General features: G+C 38.7%; 1 protein-coding gene across 3 annotated transcripts in view; it reads left to right on the forward strand.

The window, feature by feature from the left end:
• The window catches only part of GNAL (G protein subunit alpha L), a 192,771-nt gene that overhangs the window by 127,440 nt on the left and 50,639 nt on the right, over nucleotides 1–14,692 (forward strand). For all 3 annotated transcript variants that reach the window (XM_042798000.1, XM_033010593.2, XM_042798001.1), the window contains one exon: nucleotides 9,159–9,256. In XM_042798000.1, coding sequence (XP_042653934.1) covers nucleotides 9,159–9,256 — 98 coding nt within the window. The remainder of the gene's footprint in view (nucleotides 1–9,158; nucleotides 9,257–14,692) is intronic.

Below are 14,692 nucleotides of genomic sequence, written 5' to 3' on the forward strand. Positions count from 1 at the left end.
GGGTTTTTTTTCAAATTAAGGTCTTTATGTGCATTCAGGGAGAGGTCCTAACACCCAGAATACCGTCATGGAAAAGAATGTGCATGAGCTTTGCATCCTCAGCACAACATGTTTTTTAGGCACTACTTACACTACATAATTTGTTTAAATTATTTCTCCTGTTCTCCTTAGCAGAGAGCTTGATGACCCCCTCAAAATAGCAGGTAGGCAGCAGCATTCTACAATTTGTGATGGCAGACTGAGAGTTGAAATAGACAATTAAAATGGAAACTAGAAGATTGAACCAGCGTTCTTTAAGTATGATCAAAGCTTCATTGTCTAGCTCAGAAAAAAAACCCTGCTATTTAATAAGTAGTGAAGAAAAACCACAGAACTGTTCTTTGACTTACAATGCATTGCTATCTTCAAAGCCTGTCTTATCCACCTTGCTGTCCCAAAAATATTGCAAAAGCACAAAATCATGGTTTTACTTTTGTTTTCACTAGTATGATCTAAAGAACTTTAAGACCTGGTTTTAGTGTTTGACACATATGAAATTGAAAAAAAAATGTATTAATATATTTCTCAGACTTTGTAGATGAGTTCTGTGGTCTACAAAAACAAACTTGTTGATTTCTATAAAGTAAAATGACAGATGGAACATGTTTCTAGCAGGCAGAAATAGAACTGCTACGGCAATCAGGCTGATACCATAACTATACACACTTCTTGGAAATAGAGTGTAGAGTAAGAGCTTAAAAGTCAAGTCACAAAAATAGTTCAGGAAAGGGATGTAGAATGTACTGTGCTGGTTTGCACTCCTGGTTTTTGAACACTGTGAACGAGCTGCAGAATTCATGTTTTGTCTAGATGCAGTGGCATGCGATAGCGATGTGAAATTGGTGCTTTTATACCTTTATAAATGCTTTTTGTTTTCTCAGCTTCTTTCCTTGGACTTCCAAGTTGGATAAGATTCTCCTAGGAGTTTATAAATTAATTTTGTTTTCTTAGAACATAAGATGCCTCAACTCAAGTGTATTCTGTGAAGGTGGTATTTGCCGTCCTCCCAAGCTCGGTTATAATGAACCGAAGTTACGCTTAGTGCAGATTGATTGTGCTTCAAGTCTGTTGCCTCCAGCCTAAAAAGGGCAAAACAAGTCCAGTGACCAGGGAGAGAAGGCAGATCTGGATGTATTAGTCTGTAAGTCTCTTTGATAGATCAAAAGTTAGGTTTTGGAGGAGGGTTAGAGGCCAAACTGCTGCTTTGCCTATCAGAATGAGTCACTAACTAGCAAAGTAATTGCATTGATTATTGCACACCCACAAATTACAACAGAAAATACCTTGCAGGGGGTGGAGGTTGTACTTTTCCTAAAGGTTTCTGTATAATTAATCTAATGCAAGTACGGGTGCTTTAGAAATGTCTGAACCCTACTGTTAAGCATGGTCCTTGCATGCCAGTTGCCCACTCCTACATGGTTTCAGTGTTTCTCGTGCTATTGCTTGGGTGCTAATGAAGGTTTTGACGCCACTGCTGTTGGAAAAATTCAAGTCATGTATTCTGCTTTTGTTTTTAAATTGTAGCTCTGTTTGCCTGTCTTTGTTGAGGGCACTAGGAGTTTGAGCAGCTGCATTTTCTATACCTACGGCAAAACAGCTCCCTTGTTAGGCAGAACATTTCATAAAGGATTAAGAAGTGGAGCTGGCTGAGCCATAGGGGACACTTTTGTCTCATAAACAAGAGACTGATTATCAAGAGACTGTACTTGTTTGTGGAAGAGGTAACTGAGCAGGCTTCCTTCTCTCTTGGGTGTCTTACCTGGTACTTTACCCCATAATTTCTGCATTAAATCCATTTAAAAATTTTTGTTCCTACGTCTTACAGTTGCATTCAGTAGATATTTGGGGCTGAAGAGTATTTTTAATAAAAAATAAGTTGTTACACTTGACACAAGCAAACCATTAATAATTGGAGGCAGTGGGGCAAATTGTTGCTCACTGTCTATTCTCGGTTTCTTGTAACATCAGTTTACAACCACCTCAGTTAAATACTGGGTTAAGATAAAAGTCAGGATCTCAAAATTAAGATTGCCTATGCAACACCTCTATATACAAGATTATGCAGTATCGTTTTAGATTTTTTTTTTTCCTGTAAGACCCTGTGTCTTGCATTGCAGAGAAAAGCCTGGGCAATAGAAAATAAATACTGTAAGAAAAATTGCAATAAAAGTTTGTTTATTTGACTTAAATTCCTCTCGCTACTGCCTACTTGATTTGTTTCATAGCGTGGAAGTACCTTCCTTTTATTCTCATCATTCACCCTGAAGCCCCAGGTATTATTCCCTCAAGTTTATTCACTCAGCAGGTTTGCACCATCGCTTGTATTATATGTTACTTATATTATTACCGTACATTCTTAAACCAAAAGCAGATGAGTTATTCTTTGCTACATACTAAAAAATCTTAGTTGTTGGATTATATATGTTGAGCTGCCATGTATAGCTTACAGAAAGATAATCATATGTGATTTAAAGACTTCGAGAGATGAAGAAACTACTGTGTATAGCAGTACCTTCCTATTTGGAGATTCAGAGATGCTTATACAGGGTAAGCATGATGGTAGACTGTAGAAATACACAGTGTACAGGGACGTGTCAGTAGTCTCCACAGGGAAAAGTGGTTTTCTTCCTTTGACCAGATTTGTAGCACTCTAATGATTATATTGGTCATTATGTTTAGAAAGACATATGTTTTTCTCTGTTGATTTTTTTTCCCCCTTCATTCTTAGCAGTTATGTTGTAGAGAAAGTTAAATTTAAAGCACAACCCAGTTATGGCAATAACGCTGGGCAAGTTTTTCTCAGATTCCAAATGCACAAGTCTTGAATTAATGAGAAAATTAATATCAAGAAAAAAACAGAGCCTAATGGATACAGAAGTGGAATGCTTAAATTTAAATTGCCCTGATCTTAATCTGAATATCCAAGAAATATTTGTGGCACCAAGTAGAGACTGTAGAGGCTTGCAAGAGAGTCCTGGAGCCACAAAAGTAGCTTTTGATTTATCCTGTTAAATTCCAGGTTTTACTTGGCTGAAATACAAACTTTTTTAAATTACCATTCTTCTGTTCCTTTACATGGCTTATGCTGCAGAACGCAACAGAATACGATACGCTAATCGGGTTGGTGGCAGCTGTAGCAGCCAGCGCAGCAGCAGCCTCCCCCGACACCCCCCGCAGCAGCCACAAAGCTTTCTGGAGTGGGAGGGGGAGCTCAGCTGAGCTTCCCTTCGCCCGGGATGCTGCCCCTCTGGTCATCCCCCGGGCACCGCAGGGAAAAGGGCTTCCTCACAGCTCGCCGGGAAGTGGAGAAAGTGCAGGGTGAGAGTCCTTCCCCCCCCCAGGCACCTCTCCCAGACCGCGCTGCCGCCCGTCCTCCCCCCGGGACAGCACAGCATCCTGCCGCTTGCTGCTGCTGCTGCCACGCTCGGCGGCTTGGGCTGCAGGCTGATGGATCCAGTTCAGTTCTGAGCTCAGACGTGGTACACAGAAAGGGTTGCTTAAAGGATATTGTTTGGATTGCAGAGTGAAACTTGTCACGTTTAGAAAACCCTGACAGTAGTTTGCCTATGCAACCTTAATTTGACTCCACTGGGTGTCATCCTTATGGTATTGCCGTGTTACCCATCAGCTGTCACTCTTTTATATCACAAAACTTTTCCATAGTTGATTGGATGGGAGGCTGGGACTGCCTATATACCCCCTGCCATGTGTATTGGGAAGTACACCCCACTCAGTAGGAAGGCGCGTGCCTCCCTTCCCGTATGAATTCTGTGGATCATCTTGCACTGCAGTCATTGTTGGGAGTTTGGGAGGTGTTAGGATGGGAATTTTTAATGCATTGTGTGATTTACTTTTTGTTTGGCTAAGTGCGTGAGAGAAGTAGTAACTGAATTTCAGAATAGAAGTGACGACTTCATTTCACACCCACAGTGGCAGAACTATGAAAATGTGTAACGTTTGTCACTTCTTTAAATGGTTGTCAGGCTAATCAGACAGGTTTAATTTTTGCTTTAGATGAGAAATTGTCTTACAGTCCTGAAGTTTGGGAGAACAAGAATGTGAATTTTGGATTGAGGGACAGCAGTCTTATTTCACATTGATCTGAGAAGCTGTTTCCAGGTTTACAATATATTAACAGAAGAAGTATGAGAAATAGAAAAATACAGTGCAGTCTTCCACATCACAGTTTCTGGGAGACTGAAAGGTAACATCAGGATAGCTATTAAATGTATGCTCCATCTGGAAGGAAGGCAGAAAGGAAACTTAATAGAATAAAAACTGTGTTCCCGACCTAACATGAACTTTTGTGGTTTGTAAAGATAAAAAGTTCTGTTTCCAAAATACATAAAGATTTGCTCATGAAGATATGTCATTGTTTAATCATTACTAATATTTATTCCCAATTTAGGCAGCTGAAAAGTGAAACAAGTCCACTTTTTAGCTACTTTGAAATTTTTTGTAGGAGTTATAAGGGGGAGGAGGTTTCTAAGGTAACCTACCAATAAATAAGTTTATTTCCAAAATAAGGAAAATTAAATTTCAAGAACATGCTGTAACCCCTGGTAGAACAAAGCTGAAAAACAGTGCTTTGAGACTTAACTGTAGTGCATCTGCATTTGTTATCTGCACTGGTTTCGTGGAATGTTTTATATAGCAATATATTCCCTCATTTTTTTTTTCAATCTAAAAATGTTACCTTGGAATACATGAGTAAAATATTTATACAAGACCTTTTTAAAATGTAGTAAAAAATATGATACTGTTTACATCAGTGATAGCAGCTCAGGGTGTTTCTGCATTTATATACATCTTAACTTACTTTGTTCTGGAAAAAGAAAGGAGTCATAACCTGCTCACATCACTTCATGATTTTTAGATGATGCATGAATATTTATGTATAGCAAAAATTATGTGCTAGTGAAAAGGAAGCTCGGGAATGCGGGACTGAGTTTTTTGGATTGTCTCAGGAAAAAGTTTCCAGATAATTTTACACTAGTAAATATTTGAGATGTTGTGTGTCACATCTTCATTTTGATCACATCAGAATTTTAGTATTGCATGGTCTAATGATCAGTATAAATTCTTAGGTAGCTGGTGTAAATTAGTATGTGTAAAGTAAAAAGTGCCTGTAATTCATGAGACCTGAGGAATCATCATTTACTTCTCTAATGCTCTAATTAAAATACTACATATAAAATGGTTTTGTCTTATATGTATATTAATAGAGTAATTTATATTAAATTATATTGATATTATTTATACATAAATTTATTTTAATAGGTGCAAATATTTGTAAGCCTCTGTCCCTAAGGAAGAGTTCAGATGAAACAGTTCTGTTTTGTTTGGTGTTCATAGATATGTCATGTTGTAGGTGTTCTTCTGCTTTTAGGCATAGTAAATTACTCATTGTTCTCTTCAGTATGCTAATATTTCTATTAGATTTTGGTGACTTTGGTCAGATGGAGGTCAGCCGCATGTGCTTGCAAACCAAGTTCATCAGATGCCCCTAGTGCTTTTCCATGTCCCTGTTTTCTCCTGTCCCAGTTGAGGTTTCTTAAAGGACCTGGCTGGTCACTTCTAAGAACTTCTGAATAGCCACTTTCCAGAAGTCAAACCCTTAAGGAAATCTTAGTTTGGCCATCTCAGAGTGTAAGCTGCTAAAGACACAGTCTAGTCCTCTTAGAACTTTATTTATGTTGTACTGACCTAACATAATGTTTTCTTTGTAATTCCTCATCCCCACCCTCACCCCCCCAAAATGTTAACTGAAAAGTTTTAGGCCATCTTTTAACAGCTGGAGCAAATCTGAATTTTCTGTCCTTGATTTACCCTGGCTCTTCCCCGTAGCAGGCATTGTCAGATGTGGCTACCATCCTGAGGATACTACAGCCCCAAGAGCAGGTGCTGCAGGGCGGGCTTAGCCCAAAGCCCACAGCTTCGTTAGCTGACCAGTACCTGCTTGCCAACGAGGTGGCCATGGTGTGGCCATGGCGGGAGGAGGAGGTGACAGGCGTTGGGGTCTACAGGAACGAGTCATGGGGGTTGGGGATCGGGAGCAGTTGCTGGAAGGCTGGTTGTGCAAAAGGGGCTTGGTTGCAGAGGTTGAAGCAAACGTGGTGGCTGCTATCTGGATGTTGTCCTGCGATGGAGAGTAGGTTGGGGTCCAGACACGTTCGGCATGCGTGAGCAGGATCCTCCTGTGTGCTTGACCGTGTGCAACAGGAGCCTTCAGCAGTTGAGGAGAAAAAGTACTGAAGAACTTAGAGCAGACAAGAAAGGGGTTAAAAAGAAGTGTAAGAAGTTGGATCATGGTACTTGGTGTCTTGAAATGAAGCAGGATTTTTCTGGAAGGCTTTAGTCACCTGGGAAAGAAGGATCGGGTAGCTGTGTGGGAGGCAATTTGCAGGCAAGTGTACTCCTCTGCAGTAGATCGGTACATTTTAATGAGGTAAGTATATTTGCTCTGTTTTATAGGATTTGCTTTGGACTAGGAGTCTGGAAGTCATTTTAAATAGACTGCTTTGAGATAGAATGGTCAGGTGGAAATATCTGAAGCATATAGTATGGAAATGCTGTATTTACGACATATTTGTAGTATCTCAGAAGCTGAGCTGAAAAGATTGCTTCTTTTCCAGAAGAGATTTTTAAGAGTAAATAAAGCTCATACAGAGGATGTAAAAACAGAAGTGAAGTTAGAAACTACTGTAGCTATGCAATTTTGTTTACTTATTTATTTACATCTGCAGCCGTCTCTCAATCCATCCCACCACCCAGGAAAGGCCGCTTTCACACTGACATCCTTCTCATCTTCCTATCCCCTTCCCATAGGCTGCGTGGGGCTGAATGGAGCCATTATTTCAATGTAGGTTCCCCTCAGAGTTGGCTTTCCAGGCGGGTGGGAATCCCCACCCACCGATGGCAGGGAGGGGAAGGCAGCCCCACTGCGCTCGGCCCCTCTCCTGCAGCAGCGAGCGCCCGCGGGAGGGAGGGCTGGGGCTGTCACTGCTGTACACATGCCCATCAAAGCGGGTGGGGGAGCCGGGTCCTTTTGCCTCCAGACCCTGGCACTTAGCCAGAGCTCGCTTTTTCCGTTGAGAAGGCCATGCCTTCCTCTGGACAAAAATGCCAGCAAGTGAGATGCTTTCAACTGATCCCCTGTCAATGAAGTAAAAGCTTCAAGTTTGAGGAATGTTCCATGTTTTCTGGTAATTTATCATTCTGTCTTTTCCAGTTCTTTCTTTTTCTTGTAGTCATGCTCTTTGTTATGTGTGTCCACTTTCTCCTTCTACTTACTTAGTTTGATACCTTGTCCTTTCTTGAGCTTGTCTTTGCTTTCCTTCTACTGTAGGAAAGAGAGTTTATAATAGCCTTAGTACAACTTCAAATGGTGGACCAGTAGTGTTTTAAACAATCACTACATAATTTGTTAAAATAACAATGACAAAATAAACACATCCTCACCATGAAGAAATAAATTCCAAGGGCAGTATAAGCATCTGCCAATCTCTAGTGTTGCTTCCTCTCTTATTCCAAGACTTTCTGCAAAGGTTTTTCACACCTCCTTTAACATCTCCTTTTCTCTAAAGTTTTGAAAACCTCTTAAAGAATGGATTTTTCTCTTTCTCTACATTGTGCACAGTATAGTTGAAAGAAAAAAAAGCATTTCTGGGGTTATTCAGGACCTTTGTAGCCATGGTCAAAGCTTAACTAAATAATTTTCAGTACTATTTTGTTCTGAAAATCTTGTGTTTTGCCTGTCTCTGAAAACATCGCCAGCGGGTCAGAGGCAGCCGCTGAGAACAGAGTGTCACCTTTTGGGGCACCTCAACAGGGGTGGCATGCAAGGTTGGGAAACCTATACAGAGTAGAGTTGAACTCACTGTGTTGCCAAGGTCTTTCACTATGAACTTTGTCTTTTGAGAGAAGTTCTTAATCCTGAAGAGGTGTGGGGAGGGCCTGGCAAACAATTTCAGAAAGTATCAGAATTCAGATGCAACATTTTGACAGGATCATGAAGTGAACAGTGGTATTACACCCATTTTACACAAAACCAAATTAAATTGTGGAAAACCAATTTGTTAGGTTTCACAAATTTATGACTGACCAAAGGACTCCCAATTATTTAGTGGCAGTGTTGAGAGATTACAAACAACTTCTGCGTTTAAGTTGACGTACTACTTTAACAATTTGGTTTGAGGGAAGAAAGACTCAGTCATATAATAAAGGAAATATTAATTTGTCTAACCATTCTTCATTTGATTTTAGAAAGCTGTAGCTGGAAAAAGTTACGGTTTGACTTACCAGTGATGGTATAACATAAAATGGACTCCCAGCTTTAAAACAAGCTGGAGCGTGTGAGGCTCTACAGCGTGGGCTGGAGGAGCAGAGGAGCCGGCAGGCAGGGTTGGACCTACAGCTCTGCATTTCATTATTGCATTTTATACAAGGGAGCTATGGCTTCACCATCACCAAGGATGGCTTTGATTCCTCTTTCAAATAATTCTGAAATAAGATTGCTGGCAGATATTTCTGGATTGGGTTGCCGGGGATAGCTGCTAGGAAAGCCACGTTGTGCCAGGCAGCTGCCTGGAGGAAGCCGTGTTGAGCAAAGACTCTGAAAGTCTTGCAGTCACATCATTGTATTGCATGAGAAAATACCATGCGGTGGAAAGTTGTGTTTTTCAGGAAAAATTACACAATCTTTTTAAAGTTACAGACTGTCTCTTTCTCTGGGAAGCTAATGTTTATAAGCTGAGCAGCTTTTTGCATCACTTTTCTGCCTTTTCCATAACAGAAGCATAAATTCAGTTAAAAATTAAGTGAACATGCTTCTAGGTAACATTCATACTTACAGTAAATTGTCTAAATGTACTGGCATGAATTTTGAAGACAGTTTTCATTACATACCATGTGCTGGAAACTGTCAGCAACCATATGTTCAGTATATTTTACTGCATTTTTGGTAATACATGTTTACTGCTTTTCTTCTTTAAAGGTGTAATCTACCATTCTGCAAAAATATAAAGCATGAAGGTTGGGGGGGAAGGAGCAACACATGTAGATTGGGGATTGAGAAGATTGAGAAATGTTCTCTTATTTATTGCATCTCAAATTTTCAGGAATTCTTTGAACATGCAAAAAAGCTCTGGGATGATGAAGGTGTAAAGGCATGCTTCGAGAGGTCAAACGAGTATCAACTGATTGACTGTGCACAGTAGTAAGTATTTATTTTTGTGGAATTAATAGCCAAGAATGTAATAATCTGTAACAAGTTAGAAAATATATTTATATTAGCAAGATCTGGGAGTTTGCAATGCAGTAATTAACACTTTCATTCTCTGTTGAGGCTGAGCATGTATAGCAAAAGTAATTGATTGGTTTACCATAGTTTGCTGTTATACAACTAAATATTCTGCCTCAAATATTTAACAGCTAATAAAGATGAGTATGAAACATAAAATTAAATAACTTTAAGTACCTTTATTCCATTCAAAATAGATTTACATAAAACCATTTCAAATGAAACTATTACATTTAAAAAATGTAGAGTCAAACTAAGGAAAATGCTCTGTTTTAAATTCTGAGACTCAGACAGCGCTGAAATTGCTCTGTTTTCACATTCCATTAAAGCTTCTGAGATTTTTACCTAACCAGATGCATACCTGCATTACTAATGTATTCTCAGGGGGGTGGAAAATGATAAGCAGTATTTCGTTAAAGATAGTAATACATTTGGTATTCTCTCCTTCATATAAATCAAGTGAAGCGGTACATGTGTGCATAACACAGTCATAATCCTTAAATGGGTTCATCTGATTGGAAGTGTTCTGAAAAGAGATGTGTAGTAGATTGTGAAGGTGCAAATCATAAATACATAGTACATTGATGAAAACAGATTAATCAGGAAATAGTCCATTAACATGCCAGGGCTACAAAACTCAGCTGTCCTCAGTAATAACCCAGCTCTGAATTAGACTTTGACCAAAAATATACATTTCATGTGAACTGCTATTGCGAAAATGTGTACCCTTACAGTTGCTATGTGATTTAGGGTTTTCAGAGAACACACTCCAGTGTGTTATGATTTGTCTAATTGGCAGTATGGTCAGCAGCAATGCCACAAGTCTGTTGTAGCACTTGGTGTTTTGTTTTTCTGTCCTCTCTGCTCTTCGTGCCAAGGCTGAAGCAGAGGAAGTGGGCCGCGTCGCTAAAGGACTTGTCACGCTTCTGCCGCAGTGGGGAATTTTGGTGCTGTGGGTCAGTTTCTTTCCCCCCTTTCCAGACTATTTTTGGGAAAGAGAAGAATCCAATAATGATTCATCAGCACATGGAAGTGAGGGAAAATTACATACGTGTAGGAAGGAACTCATTTGACCTCGGTGGACTGAATTTACCAGAACTTGGGCATTTGCTCACAGTTCATAGTGGCGAGAAATGAAAGCAGTGGTTCTACACAAAAAAAAACTAGAAAGTTGTCCTAAATTGTCATCAGTGGGTTTCCCCCCTCTGCCCTCACCCGCCACCACCGCCATGGTACAGATCTGAGCTATGCTTGCTGAAGAGTCCAGACTGGCTACCTTTGATATCTATTAATACACTCAAATAAGACATCAGACCAAGAAAACAGAATAATGGCATGTATTTAAAATAAATGAATGTAAAGCATACTTTATTGATCAGTAAAGATCGGTGTGTCTCTCAGTCCTGCTTTGGAAAACAGTGCTGAAAAGACCAGGCAAAAAAGGAAGACATTGAATTATAGTATTAATGGCACTGTGCTTTCCCTTAAAAAAATGATGCCTATCTACAGACTTTGACTCGGAAAAGAACGTTAAGTCTTGTGTTATGTCCAAAACCAAAACACAGATGGGGAAGAAAATGGATCTAGGATGAAGTTCACTGTCCTGAAACGTAAAACTAAATTCTACTACCTTATTTCCTAAAAGCTTAAAGGAAGATTATTGGGGCTTTTTCTATGTATCTTCCTCCATATCTGCTAACTGGCTTGCTTTTTCTTTATTCTGAGATTATTTATTATAGTAGTAAATACAACGCTTGCATAATTCTTCACATTCAGGACACTTTATGAAACAGTATTTGATACTTAAATACCCCATGAATGTATCTGTGCTCTTTCTATTTCGTGATCTATCTGAAAATGTAACAGCTAAGTGACTTATCCACGTTTATAAGCCTTCAGACTTAGAGCAGAGACTTGAAACTCGGGAATAGGCGTATCATTGATCTGATCAAACAGCGGTTTTTTTCACATGTACTGATGAATTTAAATGGTGAAATGTAATATTAGCAGAAAGAAGAGACTAAAAATACAACCAACTTTTATCTGCCCCTGCATCATTCCTTGAAAATTAAAATGGTACCAACAGAGTCAATGAAAAGGAGATTTGAAAGTTGCTGTCTTTGCTGCGTGCGTGTATTTATATATTGTGTAACAAGGGTAGTTGCTTTCCCAAAAGAACATTTCTGTCCTGGTATTGGATGGGCCTTACTCAGAGCGGTGGGGTCCTGTCTGCCTTATAAGTGACAGGACGTGTAAGGCTAGGTTAGAAATACAGTTCTGATAGGCAGATATATTTTCTTATGTACACTTAGAAGATGCTCACTGTGAGGGCGCTCTCTTTCTGGCTAACAGGAGCGGATGGCATTTCCCTCAGAACCTGTCCATGGTCATCTTTAATTGGTACAGGAAGAAAGGGAAGGAGTGTAACGCTGATACAAATGCTTACTGTGGGATTTTGAAACATTGCAGCCTTTTTATTACAGTGGCTTTGGGAGAGAACATCATCCCACAATATCAGCTAAATCCTAATCATTACTAAACATTATAAGTAGGTCACTATTAATTTCTTTGCTTAAAAAAAAAAAAAAAACAAAAAAAAAAATCCCAACACTTGTTAAAAATATCATTGGACTACAAGTTGGGTAGTTGACTTAAAACACAGAAAAGCATTATTAGTAAATTATAAAGTCAGCAGCCCAACTTGCTGACTGTTAAGTGAGTTACATGTATACTATATTTTGGAATAGTTTAATCTGGCTAAAGTACAGAGCTTCTGTATTTTTAAAACTTAACCTAATTTTCTTTATTACTGTGGGAGAAATATTTGGCTGGAGATAGAGATAGTAAAAAGACAGAAAGGCAAATGTTTTATTTACATTAGTCCTGAAAGTTGCTTTTCTTTGATCTTTAATGCCCTTTTAAATTACCACGGTACTGTTCCTTCATGGAAATGAGGATGAGGGCCTTCTTTTCAGACCCTTTTAATATTCTTACAATATCCTCCATGTAGCTGCACTTCTAAGTGTCATGTTGGTACATCATGTGATACTTGTAACAAATATGAATCTGTGACCAAGCCGGAGGTCAGACTTTGTGGTCTGACAGTGGTATATGTATCATAAGCAAAGATCTGAATTGTTCTTTGTGACTAACTATAAAGATATTTATGTAACTCTTGAAGGGGGAACTAACGCATGGCTGTTAACCATATTTTTTCCTTAATGACTTTCATATATTTCTTTGACATTAGTATCATAAATCTGGTTATTGTTTTTCCTGTCTTCTGATTTAATACTTCTTTCAAGTTAAATTTCAAGTTTAATTTCAAAAAATAATATTTGATTTGAAAAGTTGATTTTATTTAGTTGTGTCTCCATTTCACTTACCTAGATTTCAGCAGGTTGGTTGTGTTTATGATGATAAATCTTACACCTTTGGTTAACTTTAACTTACTTTGAACTACTGTGATTATGTCTTTATTCACATACTTTATATTCAGCAAATTCTAGGTCTATAAGGGCCTTTCAGATTATGATTTAGTGCTGTCCCGGCATTGAACTGTCTAGTATAGAAATAATAGACCAAAATATGTTCATTAAAAATTTCTTCTAATTCTAGGACAATTTTTTTAAAAGCTCAATAGTTTCCTCTAAGATGAATGCAACTCCATTTTTTAATATTTCTGTTTCTTCATACTAGTTATTGAATGCCCAAATTTTATTGTGTCCATGGAAGGGAACTGCAAAGCAATCCTCTATGAAAGTAGAACAGATCAAAACAAATAAAGGTCCAGGTATGATGGCCTTCATTTAAAAAAAAAGGACCCAGAAAAAGAGTTGATGTGTTGATTGTGTGTCTTTATAAACTTCATAAATATAAGTAAATGAATTTATTTGGCAATGAAGAGGTATAAAATCTCCTTTTAACTAATAGCATACCACAAGGTAGTTAGAGGTTGTAACCACCTGTGTGATGTTACACATGTAAGTGGGTTGATTTCACCCTAATGCTGATGAAATGGTTTCTGTATAATAAGCACCCTTTCTTCACTGAAAACCATATCATGTGCTAATTGGTAGATGCTCTACCAATCCCAGAAAAGCCACTGAAGTTACTTTTTGCGTGTAAATCTAACGCATGTGCCTACAGGCAGCATTAAGGTTGGAAACCTTTGCAGAACATCAGTTGTCATTGGAGGATTATCATGCACCTCCAGTCTGGTGTCATCTGTCCATTGTTTTGATAAAGAGTTGAGTTATCTTAATTTTGGTTACTCAAATGTCAGTTCCTCGGTTTACTGGGTAAAGTTAGTTTCAGTCGTCAGAAATAAGGTGTGGGGATACTTAAAGTGCTTAGACATTGTGAGGGGAAAGGTAGTAGTTTTAGAGCGGAAAAGTAGACGAGCAGAACTAGGCACTTTTGAAAGGAGAGAAAAACAGAACATCCAATTCTTTTTTTTAGGTCACACACAGTTTGCTTAAGTCATTGTTGTTAGAAAAAAAAATAACTACTTTCAGGTTTATTGGAAGGTTCCAGAGCTGAAATTTGTCCCATTGCATTTACAGAAAATAACAGCCTGTGTGTGCATGAGTGACTCTAGCTGGAAGGGTTGTACTTCAGGTCACTGAGTTCCTCAGTGTAGGAAGTAAACCAAGGATTTAAGGGAAACCTGCCCTCTGCCAGTACTTTATCCCAGTTTGTCTATCAATCTTCTTTCCCTGATGTAATACACCACTTCTGATATGCTTAAGCGCAAAGGCCTAAATTGGTCTCTGTGCAAACACTTGGGCTAATAAAACTTGATTATGCAAGTTCTCAGGAAAGCAAACACAAGGGATGTGAGCTTGGCCAAAGAAAATTGATTTTATATTTGAGCTAATGTACATGGAAAAGACACACTTCGAGTTCTCTTTCTTTGCAGTTAGTCTATCTTGGAGAACAGTTTCAGACAACTTCCGAGGCATCTATCCTGGTGTTAAGGGGAGTAATTAAAAAAAAAATTCTTAGTGTTGTTGTGCACAGATTCAACTTCTGATGTGAGAAAAGAGATCATTTTTTTTTTCTCAATAGCAGCGCTTCTTGAAACCAAGCATATTTCTGACTTTCCTTGTGCTCTTCTAGACATAAGGTTTAATTACTAGCATGGTCATAGTCATGCCTAAATTCCCTCTTACAGTCTGAGGTCAGAAAACCTACCTGAGCGTTATGTGCATCTTTTGCCTAGCGTGGTGCTTCAGTCCGGTGTGTTGGTATGTACACAGGCTACATGCATGACTGTAAATAAATACAATCATTCGTGCAATTCATATATGTAGTTTGGCTTCAGGATTTGTTATCAAATGTTAGCAAAAA

Source organism: Tyto alba, unplaced genomic scaffold, assembly GCF_018691265.1.
Source record: "Tyto alba isolate M040663 unplaced genomic scaffold, T.alba_DEE_v4.0 Super-Scaffold_27, whole genome shotgun sequence".
Lineage (NCBI taxonomy): Eukaryota > Metazoa > Chordata > Aves > Strigiformes > Tytonidae > Tyto > Tyto alba.